Genomic DNA, 18,291 nt, shown 5'->3' with positions numbered 1-18,291 from the left:
CCTCCTAACGGGAATAAAAAAATATTTAGTACGTCGACTTTACCCGTGCGTAATTTTTAAATTTTTCGCGACGAGTTAACCGGTTTCGGCCACTGCGGAGGCCTTTCCGAACGACGAGTCGACTCGTTTTGCTCGGTTAGCAGGTTAAGAACATTAACGACCGAGATCGGTTTAAAAACTAGACCGACCGAAGATAAACGTACGTAATCATTCAACCTCGATGGCCAGTGGTACATCATAATTTTTATGCCTCGAAACGAATCGCCGAGGAGCAAGAAAAAAGGAAACGTAAAAGCGCGCGGTTTCTCGAACGTTGTCGAACGATCTATGCTTCGCGTTTACGGCTTAAGTGGCGGCGGATTTATCGCGGCGTTTGTCATGCATCGGACCGGAAGACGCGAGAAGAAAAGCTGGTCGGAAGTCGATCGTTGTCGGGTGGGTGGCAAGAAAATTGGAACGATTTCGTTCCTCGATCGATTTCTCGTTTTGTCTGTTATCTTTCGAACCGGTTCGATCCGCGGATCATCTATCTATCCGGCGGCTATCTTTCCGCCTCTCTCCTCGATGACTCACTGTGTATGCATAGCCACGATTAATAACGAGGAACTCGAGGGTCAGCGTCCACGTTTACGTACAACGAGGAGAAAAAAAAGGAAAGAAGAGATTTACCGGGAGGTAATCTCTTATCAAGCAACAGCTCCGCCGTGAATCGATTTAATTGCAGAATCAGTTTCCTTTGTCAGCTGATTATGGACCGATGGTCGTTGCATTCAAACGCGACTCGCTTCCTGGCGGGAAAATTTATTCCAGCCCGGAAAGTTTAATTGAGCATTCAAGCAGAGAATCGCTAGGATACCCAAGACCTTGATTGTTTGTTCGTTATTCGTTTGTGAAAGTGAAATTCTTTTTCTGCTGAGATCTTTAATCAGCGATCATTCTTGTTTCTTTTCTTCGCCCTTTGTCGATCAACTTCTTCCAGGTTTTAAATAAAAAATTAAAATCTCTATTGAGTTCGTGAAATATTTGCCCGGGATCCTTCTTCGTGCATTTACATTTGAACTCGTGTCTCTTTCAGATTAACTTTTTTCCTCTATTGGAAACCTAGTCTCGGAAAAATAATAAAACAAAGAATTGACTTTCTTTATCGCCCAGCATCGTTTCCATTTCGATCGACTCTCGATGGAGGAACGTTTCGCGCGAGGAAAAAAGCAGCAACCAGGCTAATTAGCGGGAATATTCGATTAGAGAGAGTCGAAAGGTTTCCCAGGGACTCGGAGAAAGGAGTCCCTTCCCCGAAAAACGAGTACCGTTCGAGTTCGAAGCGATCGTGGTTGCTGTATCGACTGGTGGACGACTCATCGCGTCCAGGAAAGCCAGTTCTCTGCCCCTGCGCTACCAGGAAGCAAAAAGAATCGTAGTTTCTCCCGGTGAGAACCGTCGATTCTACGCCTTCTTGCTGAACGTTTTGCTCATTAAGATTCGAGACGGCGGTGTTTTCATGGAAATGAAAATTTTGCACGTACGTGCATCCGATGGAAGAACTGAAATTGAATTGTACCCGGAGCGCGTGATGATTCTCGTTTCGAACGGAGAACGAATCGATCTGTTTCCAGAAAGCACGAGCACTCCAATCTACGACTGTCGCGTGTGCTTGATCGATGGCGTCGTTAATATTGCTCAGTCGTGAATGTTTATCGATATAAACCCTTCGCGAAGGCGTCGACTGTTATTGAAACTATTACCTACCGCTAATTTAAATTGTTTCGAGAATAAACTGCCGTGGAAATAAATCATTTACCAAGAAATATCAACAATATATCCAAGCTACAGATATCAAACCGTAACTAGTCGTTTGCGTACATCTTTTTAGATAATCTTTACTAATACGTCATTTTTCTTTAAGATGTGTTTCCAATTTTTCTTTCGAATTCATAACATTGTTTTTATAGAATTCTATTGCCAATAGAATTCACGTCGGGAGATAGTAAAGAAGTTTTTGCATATTTATACCGAACATATCGCATGTGTATCGAAAGTATGAAGTCTAGAAGTAAGATTACGTACGAATAATTTTGTGACCGACTGTATTTAACTACGTTTACAAGAGTACTCAAACACTAGTCACCGAGCATCTCATCATCGAAAAGAGTTAAAGTGTTTTGGCCTTTCAGAGTTAATGGTTTAGCCATCAGCGTTAGCCTTTTACGGTCCAAGTACCTACGTCCGTGACGAGCATCGAAGTTTGGACTAACAGTGACTTCTGGTTTCGTCATCTTTTATAACTGAAACACTTCCTCGCATGAAATAGAAGACACGGACGAACTTACAATGCTCGATCGTATTAGCGACAGAATCGACGCGTTGGCGCCATTTTATAGTGTGTATCCAGACATTAGTAACTTCGTCTAAAAGAAACCCCTTTAAAAAGCTTTCTGTCGTAGAGATAAAAGATCAATCCTGAAGATGTGATATGAAACAAAATAAATTTAACTAGAAAGATAATAACTAGAACATTCGTTAGTCTTTCAACCAGACTGATCACGATTATTGAAAGTATTAGCACCATTCGTGAGATATCTATAATTGAAACACTTTATGACAAAGTAATACATATAACTTTCAATTACTGTGTTCATAAAGCGTACCAAGCAGTTCAGACTAAAATTAATCTTAGGTTACTTTCTCATTTGCAACAAGAGCGCTTAATTACATAGATCGTACGATCTTCGGTTACATTGTTGATAGTACATGTACATCGTTACCATCGTAAAATGTAGTTTCGTGCAACTATCAGTGTTAACCCTCCACAGAGCACGTTGAATGATTTAGTTGCATTAATACTGACTATAAATTTCTTTGCCTTTCCCATCCAAGTTACTTCACGGCGTGTTGGGATCCATAATTTTCCACCACATTGTCGATAGTACTGTTACTTTGATAATAACACGATAGGTACACTAGTGGCTTCTATAACTAGCAATCAGTATCTTTTACAGTCCGGCTCGAGAAACATACTGTGAACGATTACCTGCTGACATTAATCACAGGTTCCTTTGTAATTTGTAGTCGAAGCATTCGATAACATAGCAGACCGTGCAATCTTTAATCACATTGTTGACGATACTAATATACTTTGTTAGCAACTGTGCCCATTAAGTACGTCGAAGAGTTCAAATTTGACAGGCTTTATTATCACTCACGAAAATGACGAACATGCAATATTCAATTACATTGTTGATAGTACCGATGCACTTTGTCATTGTAACTGCGGAGGGTATCAAATGTCATAACTAACCATCAGCGTTATCCTGCTATAAGCTATAAACTCTGCCCTTGAGCCATATCGAACAATTCAAACGGTTGGTTCTTTTCTTTTTTATCACTTGCAACCAAAGTACAAGTCGACGTACTCAGTAGAACTTGAATTATGATATTGACAGATCCGATACTTTATTGCTATCGTAAGATGCAGGCTAGTTATCCCTATAAATAATCGTCGGTGTTAGCTTTCTGCAGTCTAAGTATGCCTCTAAGGCGCGATTAATGATTCGAATGAACATGGACTATAAATCGCGTTATCTTTTCCAACCGATACGTTTCACGACTTAGTAGATTTCATTCACATTGTGTAGTAATTTGATACTATGGTAACATGTAGACTATCGACTCCTATAATTAATTATCAGCGGTCTTTTATTATCTAAGTATGCCTTTAAAACGCATTCAATGATTTAGACTGCGACCAACAGAGGGCTACGCTCAACTTGCACCTTTCTCACAAGTGTTCATAGCAGTAAGTTTCTTTTAACAACACGGACTATAAATTACGTTATCTTTTTCAACCGATACGCTTTACGACATAGTAGATTTCACTCATATCGATGCTAGTATGATCTTTGGTACTATCATTACATTTCTTGTAATTAATCATCATCAGCGTTGGCTTGTTCCAGTTCGTAAACAGTGTTCGTGAGGCATATCGAACAATTCCAGACCATTATTAGGTTTCTCACGTAAAATGTAGTCGTTCCTGTAACTAAACCGTCAAGTTAGCTTTTTACAGTCCCCCGATACGAACCAACATCATCGACTTTCTTTATTTTTCGCGACTGAAACGCTTTATGACATAGAAGAACACACTATGCTCGGCCATATAACCGCCTGTTATCGATATCCTGGCGTCATAGTGTGTACATACATCGTACGAGCCGGGTGGCAGCCAGCCTCATCATCCCCTTTGTCCGTCGCCGCTTCTGTTATCATCCTCCTTGGCCTTCTCCCGAGGAGATCGACGCTTCCACTCATCGTCGAACACGTAACCCGTATTCGAGGATAACCAGACAACCTGGCAACGTTGTAGAACCCATTCTTCTACCTTCTGCCCCTCTCACCTGTTACCTGTTCGTCCTCCCCTCCACGTTGCACCTGGATCGTCTCTCTTTCTCGCCAAACGCCAAGGATCCGCCCGTCTCTGTTCAACGTTGCTCGCAGACGATCAGGCAAACGTAAACCCCAGAGACCTGGTGCACCGTCACTTCACGTTCGGTTCTTGAATCAGTCGAGGCAACGCCGTCGAGCCGTGTGTACGGCCTCTCTTCCTCCTACGGTCAGATTTGCCCACCAAAGTATTTTCTGCGTCCACGGTTTCCCGTGATATCGGCCCGGTTCATCCAATTCTCGATCATCGACGACTACCCAGGTGAGTTCACAGGCTTTTGGTAACTCGAAAGCTGGGTGAAACTTCGACCGTCGAATTGTCACGGATAAAATTAGACGATCTATGTTATCGCGGGGGCTTTCGAAGACGTCGAAAGAGAATGTTATTGTTTCACGAACTTTGTTATCTAAACGTCTAGCAGCGTAGGAGGATCTCGACGAATTGTTATTGTCTTGCGACGTGGGAGATTTTGTTGAACTTTCTCGCGAGGAAACCTTGAGAACAGTCATTGTCTTACGACGTTGGTGCTTCTGTCGAGTTGACATCCGATTGTCGTTAAAATTTGGAGACGTTCGTTGAATATTATTGTCTTGAGACGTTGACATCTTTGTTGACATACGCTCGCGGATGAGATCAGGACCGTTTGGATGTCTTCTTGTTCGTTGAATCATCTTGGGGACAACTAACTGTTACTGTCCTGACATTAGTCTTCTTTAACCTCTTTTGGTTCTGTATTGTCATGCAAGAACATTTACACAATCGTTGTCACTCTGGGAAGATTTTTTTTTATGAAAAAATATTTCAGAAACGGTTATTGTTTTTATTGCGAATCTCTGTGAAGTTTTCTTCATTTTCGTTGTAATTATAAAGAAGTGTCGAGTATCGCGTAGAAGATTATCGTATCGATGGAATCGCGAGACCCTTCGTTTGCACTTGTCTTCGCTAATCGACGAGACAACGCGTTTAGTGATTGTAATCGATCTTGTTCTGGCACTTCGATTGGCAATCGACGTCGTATCGCGATCTCCGTCGATGATTATCGACGAATGGAATTTCTAGCGATATTCGATTGGCACGCCAGACTGGCGATTGGTGTGTGTGTATTTTAAAATTTGTTCATACGCACGAGAATGCGACACAGGTGTTCTTTCGCCATTCGTACGTTTCGCGCGGTTATTTTTGCGCAGCGAAAATTGTACGACAACCTGTGCGTAATTTTTCCCGGCGCTGTCGATGTCAATTGCCGATCATTACGGTGAAAAATATTCTTGTCGTTGAATGTTATTGTTCCACTCTGTTGCCTTGATTTTTATTGGAAAATTGGATAGCGTGTTTGCTACACGAATGGTTCATAAATGACTGAAAATACAGAGTCTCTGGACGAGACGAAACTCTCGTGAATGCATTTTAAAAAACTCGTTGCTTGTCGATATTATCAATCGACGAAACTGAGAAACGACAAATTGCGAATTTTATACTAAACTGATTACGGCAAGAAACGTTAGTAGAAACTTAATCGAAGCACTTACCAAACAATTAAAACAAAAACGCGTTTCAAATACCGTGCAACCTGTAGTTTCATTTTTCATCATCATCATTATTTTCCCATTAATCTCTTCTTTCTGTTAGAAACTTCCAGATTAAAAACTATCGAGTAGAATACGGCTTTCTCTGACATTTAAATTTACTCGTGTCTGGTTCCTTTTTATTCGCCGTTACATTTTATTTTTGCAAACATGAAAGAACAAGAGACTTCGCGGTACGAGATATTCAGGAAACGTAATTTAAAATTGTGAGAGTGATATCGAGTTATGAAAGTTACGAGTCTTTTTCTTTTATCGTATATATGAAGTAAAACCTTCCTTATTAGAACGTAATATATTTTTGAATAAATCTATAGAAACATTTTTCTATAATGGTTGTAATTAATCTCCGCAACTAAAAATAATTTTTTTAGAACGATTTGAAATTTTTTTTTCGCCGAAAAATTTAGGCACCTACCCCCTTTCGATTTTGTTTAAAAAATCGTTTTTTATTTTTATACACCCTGTATAGTATGCTTCGAATTCCTGTGTTTAAACAAATAGAAAATCTAGGATACAGAATAGACGGTAGAAAATTGATGGTGAAATTTCGAGGCAGGTATGTAGAATTTAATAGCTGTTATCTCTCGAGCTCGCTCGTCTTTTTATCAAAAACGAGAGTGAAATTAACATGATTTTCGCGACAACTTCTGAGCCATTGCTGCTTTTGTGTTCCTATTTGTGTTTACAAGCAGATTAGAAAGCAACTGGTCATTCATGAAACTAATCATATACGGTCAATATTGAAATCCGGTCTATCAAGGCATAATTCATCGTGTGTGCGTATAAACGACAGATTTTCAAAGTTGTTTCTTCCTCCACTCGATTCTTCTCAAAAAAGATTAAATCACACCCAAGCATATGTAACTGTAATTGCGTGTAATAAATTTTGTTGCAAAAATATATATATTTCCCAATCCCTAATTTGACCTATATTGGTGAACTTGTCGAAGTGCTCCTTACGGATTTTAATACGGACTCGTTTAAACGTTATAACCTACTAACGAAAGGACAATTAACAAAAATTGAAACACGAGAAAAAGCAAAATTACAAAATCATGAAAGTTGCAATAGTGAAAATAGTGCAATTGCAAACTCGATGCATTATTTTCGCTTCGCTTTTTAAATCGTATAATTTTGGTAGGACGGTTCGACCATCGAGTATCGATTAAAATCTATAAAATCTAGAGGCTACAGCGATTTGTATTTCTTTGAAACGTCAGTCGGGACTGTGTCGCGAACGTTCGATTAAACGTTTGTATTTTCGTTCGAACGAAACGGACAGAATAAAAGATTCCTACAAACGGAACGAATGATGGCGGGCGCGTATCGGTGCATTTTCCAGCAGAGCGCGCGGTATATCCGGTCTGAAAGGTGTATCTCATCGAATTATTGCCGGTGCTCCGCTTCCGGAGCACCGTTACCAGCGCTTTTTTTCCTCCTCCTCTTATCCCAAAAAAAAAAAAAAGCGATTCCGCTTTGCACGGCGGCTCTTCGATTAGGAAACTTCGCTGATGAAATCTCCGCGCAGCCGCGGAGAAATCATTAAGCCGCTTGAAACCGTTCCAGGTGCGTGCGCGTGCATAATACGCGAAACCGATGCACGTGCACCGACGCACACTGATAAAAAATTGCGATTCCAAGCTGGACAAAATCATTAAAAACTGTAACACGAACGATCCTTTTCTCTTTTCATCGCGTTTGAGAGGTACACAGTCTTCGAGACGGGAATCTTCCGCAGCACGTGTGTTTGTACAAAATATAAATATGTATGTAAAATATGGTACGCACGGGAAGCTCGTATCGCGCAATATAATTGGAGACCCAATTAAATATTTTAATCGAAATTAAAAAATATTTTTCCGCGTGGCGCAGGTTGGCGCTCCAGAGATCTATAAATTATTCAGTAGTATTATAGTAATATTTATAGAGTTAATTTATCGCGTTGTAATTAATTTCTTACGAGCGTGGAAAAGTAACTTGGCTCGTTATTTAAGAAATATGAACGCATGAATGGGTAGGAACAAAATGGCGCTCGAAACTCTGTTGACATTTTCTTGAGTGCTCGTTGAACTTTCGATGAATGACATTGTTTCGTATGAATTCACGCAATGGGTAAAACCGTTAATTTAAAACGAAACTGAGAGAACGGGGGCTTTCGGGAAGGTAATTGTATTTCTACGAAAATTACAAAAGACATTGCTTATCGCGTTTACACGTTGCTTAAGACTTCCGAGCCATCGCGATTTTAACGTGAAAAATTAAAGATAACGCGTGGTATCTGTCGGCAAGCTTCGATGAAAATTTCGATTACTCGTTAAACGTTAAAGAGGTATCTTTCTCGTTGATGTTCAGAAGATCGTTGTGTACGAAAATATATTCTGTAGATTTATTTGTCTCGCGAAGTTCTGAAAAATTTCAATTTGAATTTGTAGTTTCGTAGCTAGCATCGAGACGTTTTTTAAACATTGCTTCTGGTTTTCGCGTGAGCTGTCCTCGAGATACGAACTCTCAAAGGTGACACGCCGCGGGCATTAGCATTGCCCGATGGACGGCAATGCGGCCAAGAATTTGAACACTTTTTCGCCCTGAGGTCTGGGTTAGCCATTAGAAATGCTGTGACACACATACACGCTCAATCGACTCTTTTTAGAGCCTCCATGATGCACAAAGCACGTACCTCCTCCTCTGTGCGCATTGGGAAATGTTCACTCCTTGATGTCACGTTCCACACTCGTCATCAGCCCTTATATGTATATTAAAAACAACTCAAATTTAAACAAAATTAAATAGCGCACGTTTAGAAAAATTACTCCATAAATTGCTATCGATTGGTTTGCTCGGTTACTCGTTTTATTTGAAACAACAATTTTTCCCACGTCTATTGATTCGTTTGACGTCACAGGACCAAGAAAGGAACCTGACTTCCGTCGAGGAGGATATCAGTGACGTCGCAGCGAATAGAGTTTCGCAAGAAGCTTCGAAAGTGTCTGCGACGAGTTTCGACCCTCCCACCCTCGAGCTATCTCTTGAAAGCTCTTGCGAAAACTGTCGGGGCTGTTTACTTGGAAAATGGAAAACGGACTTTGACTCGAAGATTCGCGAAAAAAGTTCGTTTCAGAGGCAAATTAATGAGGGGGTGTTAGTTGCTGACTTTAATGAAGCTTGACGGATTCGTGAAACAGATGAAATTCATGTTTAGGGGTGAAATGATCATGTTACATTCAAATATTCGAGGAATGAAGATTATCCTGTTCGAATCTTTGACTTATGAGGACAAAAAGGAGGAAGATGGTCAAAAATTCGATTAATAGAGAAAAGGTATCCAGTAATCCTCTTAAAAAGGAAGACTTTCTGTCAATTTTGTCTCTCGGGGGTGAGGATTGCCAAGAGTCTTAAAAGCCACTGTCGATCAATAACGATGCTGCGGAATTTGACGAGTTAAATTTCGAAATGTGTTATTTGACGAAAAGAGGAAAAGCAGAAAACAATTTAAGAAACCATTGTCATCTGTGAATATTTAAATATTAACTTAAATTACATTTTTTCTTTTATTCTGAACACTTTGGTAGTGATTCCTCGTTAACGTTCGTTTCTTCTTCATTTTTAAATTTAATTCACACGTTTTCGAGGAAGTTTTTGGTTAGTTTTATGTATGAACATTGATCACGTTTGTAACGTTTACCTCGTCGATGCAGTTCCAGGAATTACTATACAACATTCAGAAGCGAAAATTATGTAACAATCCTGTATAATCTTGACTCGTTTTTAAGTATCGTAGTCCATCGAACGAGAGTATGTAATAAAAAAAAATAATTATAATTATATAAATGAAAGTTCCAAGAAATCGACTGTTAACGATAACAAACACGGTCGAGTGCAGTATACTTTTTGCAGCGAACGTGGAAGTCGTCGGAATCGTATTTTAGTCTCTTCTAAAATGCATACGGTCGACGTTATCGCGGATTTCGACGAGGTTTCCGCGCGTTTCGTTGTTTTAGCGAGCAAATGCAATCGCGACCTCGCGGATTTCGTAACGATTCGTAGTCGGACAAGGCGTTCGAGCCGTTTTTGTTGTTTCTCTCGCGGTTTTCGCGTTCGCGTTTACCTTGGCCGGCGCGATATTAAACGTAACCACACAAAAAAAAAGGAACGATACCACGAATCGACGAGGCAAAGATTTGTATTTCTCGATGGCGTAGGCAATTCCTACGCGACAGCAACAATGGCGTAATCGCCAACGCGTTCGACACCAACGAATACGCGGGAAAAAGATTTACAAGCGTGCATAAAAACCGAATACGAAGGTTGCACGTTATTTATATTCGAACGGTCGTTTCGTAACGCGGTCGAGCTCGACTTACACTAACGAAGACAAAAATTACTTTAAAAAGTAAGAAAACTGTTCGCCAAAATTGGACGATGTTTTACAACGATTTATATTTATTTTTTCGACTTGTTTCTTCCATCGAATACATTTACAGAATTTATATTTCTAAAAAATATCGTTTTTATAATTCCAATCACACGATAATAGTTTCTCCAGTATAATGTTTGAATGAACGAGCAAAAAATAGTGGAAAGGAGTTCTCACGGGTACGATTCGAAACTAGCGACGTCCTTCGCGAAGATTAATTGCAAGCAACGGGGGAATAAAATTTGTCAAAGCGCAGCGACGCAGATCGTCCGATTAACGAAAACTCACGTGCCCTTTGTAACGTTTCGTGGCCGGTTCACAAGTGGTTGCCCCCTTAACTACGTCTAACTGTTTATTCTATACGGTAACCGAGCACCGAGTGTGGGAATCCATATTTTTAACCGGTTTGATCGTTTCTTATCGTCCCTCGAAACGATCCTTTCACCGTTTAGCGAAACTGCCACCCGTGAAATTCGACGCAAACACATCGATCGTGGACGTCGAATTGGGTGCACCGTAAACCCAGTTCTATAACGCTTCGACTTTAACGGAACGAAGCAAATAAGAAAAATTGCAACGACACAGAAATCGCTTCTTTATACTCTGTGAGTCACTTCGAATATCTACTCTCCGAACAGAGCGCGTTCTCTTCCGTTGATTCTGATTTCAAACGCTTTATGCGAAATCGAAAGCGTACGGCGACCCGTGCATAATAACGATTTCACGAAATAATTCGCGAGTTAAAAACTGGCGAGAAACGCGTGAAATTAGCATGCCATGAATTAAATATTTCTTCGCTGAGAGTTATCGAAGCGTTCGTACGAAGAAAATAAAGGAAAGAATTTTTAGATCGAAAATTGCGGATATTCCTATAAAAAAGAGGACGTTAGAATTTCTTGCGAATCGTGACACGGTAATTTAAAAATACCACGAAACCCGATTGAATCGTATGTTGAAACGTAACGTGCTCCGCAAGTCAGGTTTCTTGTTTGAATATCATTAAACGTGCATTATGTCGTTCGTTTCCTAGACTTTCCAGGCTTCGCGGCGTAACCGTATTTCCAGAAGGATAATAACGTGTCAGAGAGGCGTCATTTCCCGCGGAGAGATCCAGAAATCCCGGAGCTTTTCCCGGTGATACTATCGACGTACCATTCGCGTACCCGGATATAAACAAGATCGTAAAATACCGGCAAATCGGATCGTTCTTCGACTTCGAATACTGCTCGAAGAGTTTCCATCTTCGCGAGAAGTTCATTTATTTATTCACGGGATTAAATACCCGTTAATACAGACAGAGATACGAGTATAGAAGACAGTTACGTAACAAAGATAAACAGAAATGCAAAATTGAATGATACGAAGTATGAGACTGACTGTGAATAATTACAAGGATGGTTAGAAACGATTATAAGGGTTATAGAAGGCACAAAGTGTTCGATGGTGTTCTATGTGAAATAATTCAGAACGACGTTGTAGTCTGGAAAGAGATCAGAGTTTGTTAAGTAACCTGTTAACAAAGAGTAAGTCAGCTAATTTTCTGCGGTGAAATAAGACCTAACGACACGAGAGATTATATCTTTGAGATGTCTTGCGAATGACGGGTCATGTGAGAAAAGAATCCCCAGGTTTATAAAGTTTAGTCTTTCTCAGACAACGCGTTAAGGGATGAAGCATACCTTAAAGATTTTGTCCCCTGTCTTGAAAACCATTTCCAGGAGATTTCTCAATCGAGCATCGTACGATGTTTGACAGGAAATCGTTCGTATAATTTTTAAGCCCCGAAGCTTATCGAGATTTTTGTAAAATCGCGAAAGCAAACTTTTCTTATCACGAGTCGACGGTCAAACGTTACTCGAAACTGATAAACTTGATCTTGCTTCGAAGCTGATACTGCTCGTATACCGATGATTCACGCGATTTTTTTTATCGACCAGTGACTGAAATCTTTAAAGTCGATAGAATCGGTACATTATTGGAAATTTTATTACTGGATACGATAAATCAGCGTTTTATTATTGTCGATGGCCTCAATGGACTCTAGATCCGCTTCGTAGTTAATTCCGTACGCAGCGGTTATTAGTTGGTTGGAAAGATTTAATTGCTTTGCTGGCTCATGCACGCCGTAATAGATTCTTTCTTGCGAAGTAACAGTCAGGTTTCCTCTCACAGTACGACGTTTGAGTAAATTAAATTACGTTTCGAGGAATCACTGGGTGGTCAGGCGAGAATTGATAGCGTTTAACGAACCTCTGAACTTCTATAACAAAATATTCGAGCAATGATGTTATCTAAAACTTAATCCAAACACCGTCGAATCTTAAAGAAACCTTTAATTTTAAATCTCGTGGTAAATACTGAGAAAAACAATCCTTGGAAGATATATTTATCCTAAACGATTTGGCCTTGATTATAAACCATCCTCCATCCGCAAACCACACGCGAAGTACGCAAGAATTTAAAATAAAAAAAAAGTTAAAAGTAAAACTCGATGGCTTATAGTAAATTATTTGTCGTCGTAAGATTAACGATATTCAGAAACGAGCAAACATTTTTGTGAAAGGGAAACAAGATTATGCAATCGGTTGGTTTGCCTTGCAATATCTTTTAACATGTAAATGTGCTGATGTATCGAGGAAGATTCGATGAGTCCATCGCGAGTGGATGGATAAAGAACCGATGACGTTGCAAACTGCGCTACGCAGTTCGTAACTTTCTAATGACAACCAGCAGCTCTTCCGTAACATCCTTTAGATTACACTTTAACTCGAATGGATTGGAAGATAGGGAAAACTCGCGTTCGTTAATTCCCAAACGCGACCCAGTAACGTTGACGACTAACAGATGGCTTCTTCTGCAGGTGTGCAGATTGTTCGCGGAACAAAATCGACCAGAACATGGACCATTCGGTTAAAAGTTTAAATTTTGTTCAAATAGAATTTGATTTTATAATTAGAATCTTACGAACAACCAAGTCGATACGTTAAATTCGATAATTAAATTAGTTTGAATAATTTTATGAAATAATTTCACAAGTAAATACATAATTACAGTCTTAAAATTAACCAAGGAAATATGTTTAATTCGATAACTAAATTAGTTCGAATAATTTTTTTAACAGATCTGACTGAAAATGATATCGATAATTTAAAGATCAAAAATCTTGCAAATCGAATATTTGTAAGTTGAATAATATTGTGAAACAATTTCGCAAGCAAATACAAACAAATTTCATAATTCCATGAACGAATAATGCATTTAACAGATCCGTCTGAAAATGATATGGAGAATTTAAAGATCGAAAATCCTGTTACGATAGATTTAAATTTAATGTAAAAAATTATTTTGTTATCTTGTTTTTTTCAAATTTGAACAAGGGTGGCACGTGAACATGCGACGGACCTGCATTCGTTCGATTTTCCAAGTCGATTAAGATTCAGATCAGGCTGCTGGAACGTCCAGCCGACATGGCCCAGTGACATTCTTCTTTTTTTTGTCACGTATCTTGCGTGACCCATTGCCCTCGTCTGGCAATGACCACGACGTTCCCGTTTGTTCTTTATCGTATTATACGGGGAAACGCCACGGAGATCGTATTTACGCGATCTCGAGAAAATTCGAGTTCGGATCGAATCGATCAGTCGAACGAATCAGGCCACGGACACGCGTTCCGAGCGTGAACATTTAAAAAGACGAATTCGACAGAACGTTTACTTGTTCTCGAGAAGTGGTAGCTTTCGTGACGAGGAACAGGAATGCTTGGAAAAGTAATTTATAGAAAGTTGCGTGTACGGTTATTTAATTTACGAATTCTTTGTTGAGTATCGAGATAATTGCATCGACCAAGTTTTAAGATACGCATTAATCATTCTTTCGAGCACGATATTAAAACGCGTGAAACGTTTTGCTCTGCCTTTATCGAGGCCTCGCTAATACATTTCGCTCGTTAGCGATAAGCCTGGTACAACTCAATAAGTATAAATTGTTCGGAGAAAGTATTTTAAGACTTTCACCACGCTGAAATGTAAGTAACGATGTGATAATGGGAACGATGATAATGGAATTATAACGGATAATAATGAATCTAATTATTTAACCTTCGACGAAAATCTCTGGATGAAAAATTAGGAGAATCGAGTGAAAATTAATGAAGTAACAGGGTTGAAAGATAGTTATTGTTGCATTATAAATTTTTACCGAAAACACGATTCCAACATTGATTTGATTTTTTACCGTTGGCACCGAAATGTTAGGCTGTGGTGAAAGTTCGAGTTCGCCAGTCCAAATAAAGCGGAAATTCAATTCTTCGAGGCAGCTTGCGCGCAGAATTAAAATCTCTGTTTGTCGAATGCGAGGAGGTTGGCAGGTCTGCCAACGAGAAATCAACAGACAGAACATAAACAGCGAGCACAGAAAGTACTGGCTGCTCTCAGAAATAATTTACTAATTTATTCGCAACACCGAGACAACTTCGGGGGAGAGAGGGAGCAATGGGAATAAAAAAAAGAACTCGTAATCAGTCGCAGAAGTTCACGTGAACTCTTGTATAAATTAAGAAGTCAGGAATAGGAGAATCTTGATGTTTCTGTAATTACGAAATTGCTGGTTGCTCGTAGCAAAAATAAATAAATAGTATCGTGGTTTAAAAAACAAATATTATTATAAAGGGCTAAAATAACACTATACAATATAAAATACGAGTCTTCGGTATACTTTTAATTACCAACCTTTATGCACGTATGAAATATGGTTCCAATATTTCCCGTTAAAACGCAATTTTGTATTTTTTTTTGAAAAACCAATTAGCCAGAACAAAAGCGGAAAAATCCTATTTAAGCAGAAACAAAAAGAAAACATTGTAACGAGGGTCCCTAGAATGAAACGGTCTAATGTATAACACGAGTGCAAAGGGTTAAAGTGTCCGTATTTAAAAATCGTCGAACCACGGGATCGCTTCTCGCTGTAACGGTTGACAAAAGAGTCGATTTCGCGTTGAAACGAGCCAGAAGCCCGGTTTAAGAGCACCACGCTGTCGTAAAGCAAAGTCAACAAGCTGCAGCGGGTTCACGGTCACGTCCTAACGGAGCCTGATTAAGAAGAATCGCTCGTCCGGTTTGTTTCAGCGCGGCCCGAAAAAGGAGAGCCATCATGGAGTCCTGGCTATGCGACGTGCAGCGCGTGAGAATCCCACGGCCGAAATTCGGCAGCGGGAACTCCATCAGGCGGTCCAATTCCACGGTGCAGCACGCGCGACCGGAAATTCACCTGAGGAAGAACCAGGACGTGGCGAAGGCCACCGAGGAGCTACGACAAGCGCTCCAGGACAAGCTCTGACCGGCCAAACGTCGACAAGGGGCACCGTAATTCATCGAACCGAGCAACCAACCCTCGAGGATCCTTCGTCCTAGGACACGACATCGTCGTCGAGTGTCCCCCCTCCCCCCCTCACGCCCTTCCTTTTGTTGTGATTCACAAGGCAAATCGTTTCGTCCCTTCGTTAGTCTACCTTCTTCCCTCCCCCCCCGGCTCGCGACAAAGCCGGAACTCGTTTTAGGAAACGGACAATGAAGTTTGTCGGCGGGCATATTGGACCGTGTCGAATGCAACGTCGAACGACCAACTTTGAGAGAAGAGAGAAGCAGGAACGTCGATCAATTTCTTAATTAACATCCCCGATATTCTCTCAATATTATGCGGTAAGAAATCACGTCGAGAGAGCGTGACGATTCTCGATGATCGGTAGTGTAAGTAAAAGAATTTGTTATGTTGTTATATGGATGTGGAACGACGGGAAAATGTTAAAAATTAGTGACTTACTGATTTAAAAGGAATTTTAAATGGAGACTGCGAGTAATTATTGTCCATGACGATGTTCCAATGTCAAGGATGTAACGTTTACTTATTATCGCGTTTATTGTAAATTTAGTTGTTAAACGGAATGAGAAAACTGGTGTGAGCTTACGAATTGTTTCGATATCCATACAATTGCGTTCCCAGATCCATAACGTGATTTGAAAAAATGAATTATGCGAGGAAAGGCTCAAAGTGTCCAAATTGAATAAAATCATATTGTACCATATTTTTACAAAAATATATGGTGCAAGATAATCTTCCGAGATGTGAGTTTGCGTCACTGAAAACTGTCCAATTAAAGTATTCTTTTTTCATTTCATTTCTTGAGTTTGACTTTATCGATGACATTTATTATAAACAATATAAGAGAAAACAACGGATTGGACAGGTGCAAGGAACGAGAAAAAAATGTATCCTTTCTTTCAACTGGAGTGTGATACATTTTTAGAAATATTTATTTTGTTTGTTCGACTGTATTAGTATGAAAAATTCAAATGTTACATTTACTTTGGTACGTTCGATAGGTAGTATATTATATTTTTGTATAATTATGTTTTTATTATATTGAAAATTAAAATTTTTAGTCATACGTACAATATACAACGATGGTACAACTTTCGTTCTTTTTGTTCCAGAAAAGTTTCACTATGTTTTTTTCCTCCATTCCTCGCACCTGTCCAAACCGTTATTTTTATTAATCTCCACGCTACTAACACATATTCGACACGTTTTTGCTGTGTTTACGTATATGGTATAAAAAATATTCCATTTCAATTTTTATTTGCTCGACGAAATCTAACGCGTGTCTGATTTTAAACAATTTCTTAAACATAATGCATTTTTCGAAGTCTCGAAAGAACATACGATTATAGTATTTTATCATCAAATAAATTACACGTATAATACGCGAATCTTTACGATCTATTAAGAGTAAATAATATTTTCTTCTTCGCGGGTCATAAATCTTCGGTCTGATTAAAAGATACCGTAAGTTCTTTGAAAGGAACATGACCTCCGAGAAAGAGCTATTTTTCATAATGCGCGAAAAAGAACATAAACTATTTACGATAGGATCTGACAAAATATGAAACACGCGTAACAGGTACTCGTTTGTAACTGTTCTTCAACTTCTTCGAGTGAAATTTCAATAAAACTTTCGAACCATTTTTCTTCCAGCTTCCCGAACTTCCATGAGTAATTGACCAATAGGTAAGAGGATTTATTATGGCAGACGAAAACCATAACTGTTTGTTAAAAAAAGAAAACGGAGGAAGTACCTATATAACAGTACAAAAGTACCTAATAACGAAGTAATAAAAATTGATTTAATCAAATACTATTAAAGATGAAATAGAGTATATACCTTGTTCAAATTCAAATAGACAAGCAAATTTCAATTTAATTTCTCGATGTAATCTTTATGTGGAATTAGACAAAATAGAATCGATTATTGACAATTACTTTGTAAACGAGGACTCGAATCTCAACTTTTATCGTTAGTCATAATGGAATTTCCTAATTATATATTTTGACCACGTTTTTGGGGATCTTTTCTTGCTGGAATTGTGCGAATTTGTGAGATACAGCAGAGTGCTGATTATTTGAAATGGATCGGCGATAAACGAGCTGCTTGTTCAGACTATGATCATAGTCGTTTGTTTGATTATTGGTTGTTGAGAGCTTTCAAGAGATCGCGTAACGAGAGGAAAAATTGAAGTTTGCTTGTACTTTTCCGTTGCAACCTGAATGTACATTGCTCTTGAGGGGATCGTGTTTCTAGACAGTTCAGAACTGCGCTGACGATGAAAAAGGGGTGAAAAGTATACTGTACAAGCATTTCGCGTAATACTACTTTCTACGGAATTACGTCAATACATTGTACATAACGATGCACAGAAATTATCATTTGTGTTATGTCTATTTTTAATTCGTAAATAAAAAAAAAAAAATGAAACTCATTCTAAATATTCGTCTATGCATGAAAGAAATAGAATGTCTAG

The 18,291-nt window shown here is 39.2% G+C and overlaps 2 protein-coding genes across 12 annotated transcripts in view; one reads left to right on the top strand and one right to left on the bottom strand.

Annotated features, from left to right (window-relative positions):
- Dysc (whirlin protein dyschronic) overlaps positions 1–18,291 on the bottom strand; it is a 154,354-nt gene that overhangs the window by 23,147 nt on the left and 112,916 nt on the right. The gene's annotated exons all lie outside the window — the stretch shown is intronic.
- Positions 4,247–16,610, top strand: LOC143346764 (uncharacterized). Of its 2 annotated transcripts, none has more exons than XM_076775223.1 (2): positions 4,247–4,699; positions 15,562–16,610. In XM_076775223.1, exon 2 carries the CDS (start codon positions 15,587–15,589, stop codon positions 15,770–15,772), a length of 186 nt encoding a protein of 61 aa, XP_076631338.1. In that variant the 5' UTR covers positions 4,247–4,699; positions 15,562–15,586; the 3' UTR covers positions 15,773–16,610. The 2 variants fall into 2 exon arrangements, with proteins under 2 accessions (XP_076631338.1, XP_076631339.1); XM_076775224.1 differs by lacking the exon at positions 4,247–4,699 and adding an exon at positions 13,734–14,462.

The sequence above is a fragment of the Colletes latitarsis genome, chromosome 10 (genome assembly GCF_051014445.1).
Source record: "Colletes latitarsis isolate SP2378_abdomen chromosome 10, iyColLati1, whole genome shotgun sequence".
NCBI classification, from domain to species: domain Eukaryota; kingdom Metazoa; phylum Arthropoda; class Insecta; order Hymenoptera; family Colletidae; genus Colletes; species Colletes latitarsis.
Note: the sequence above shows the minus strand (reverse complement) of the source record. Positions and strands in the feature narration are given on the sequence as shown.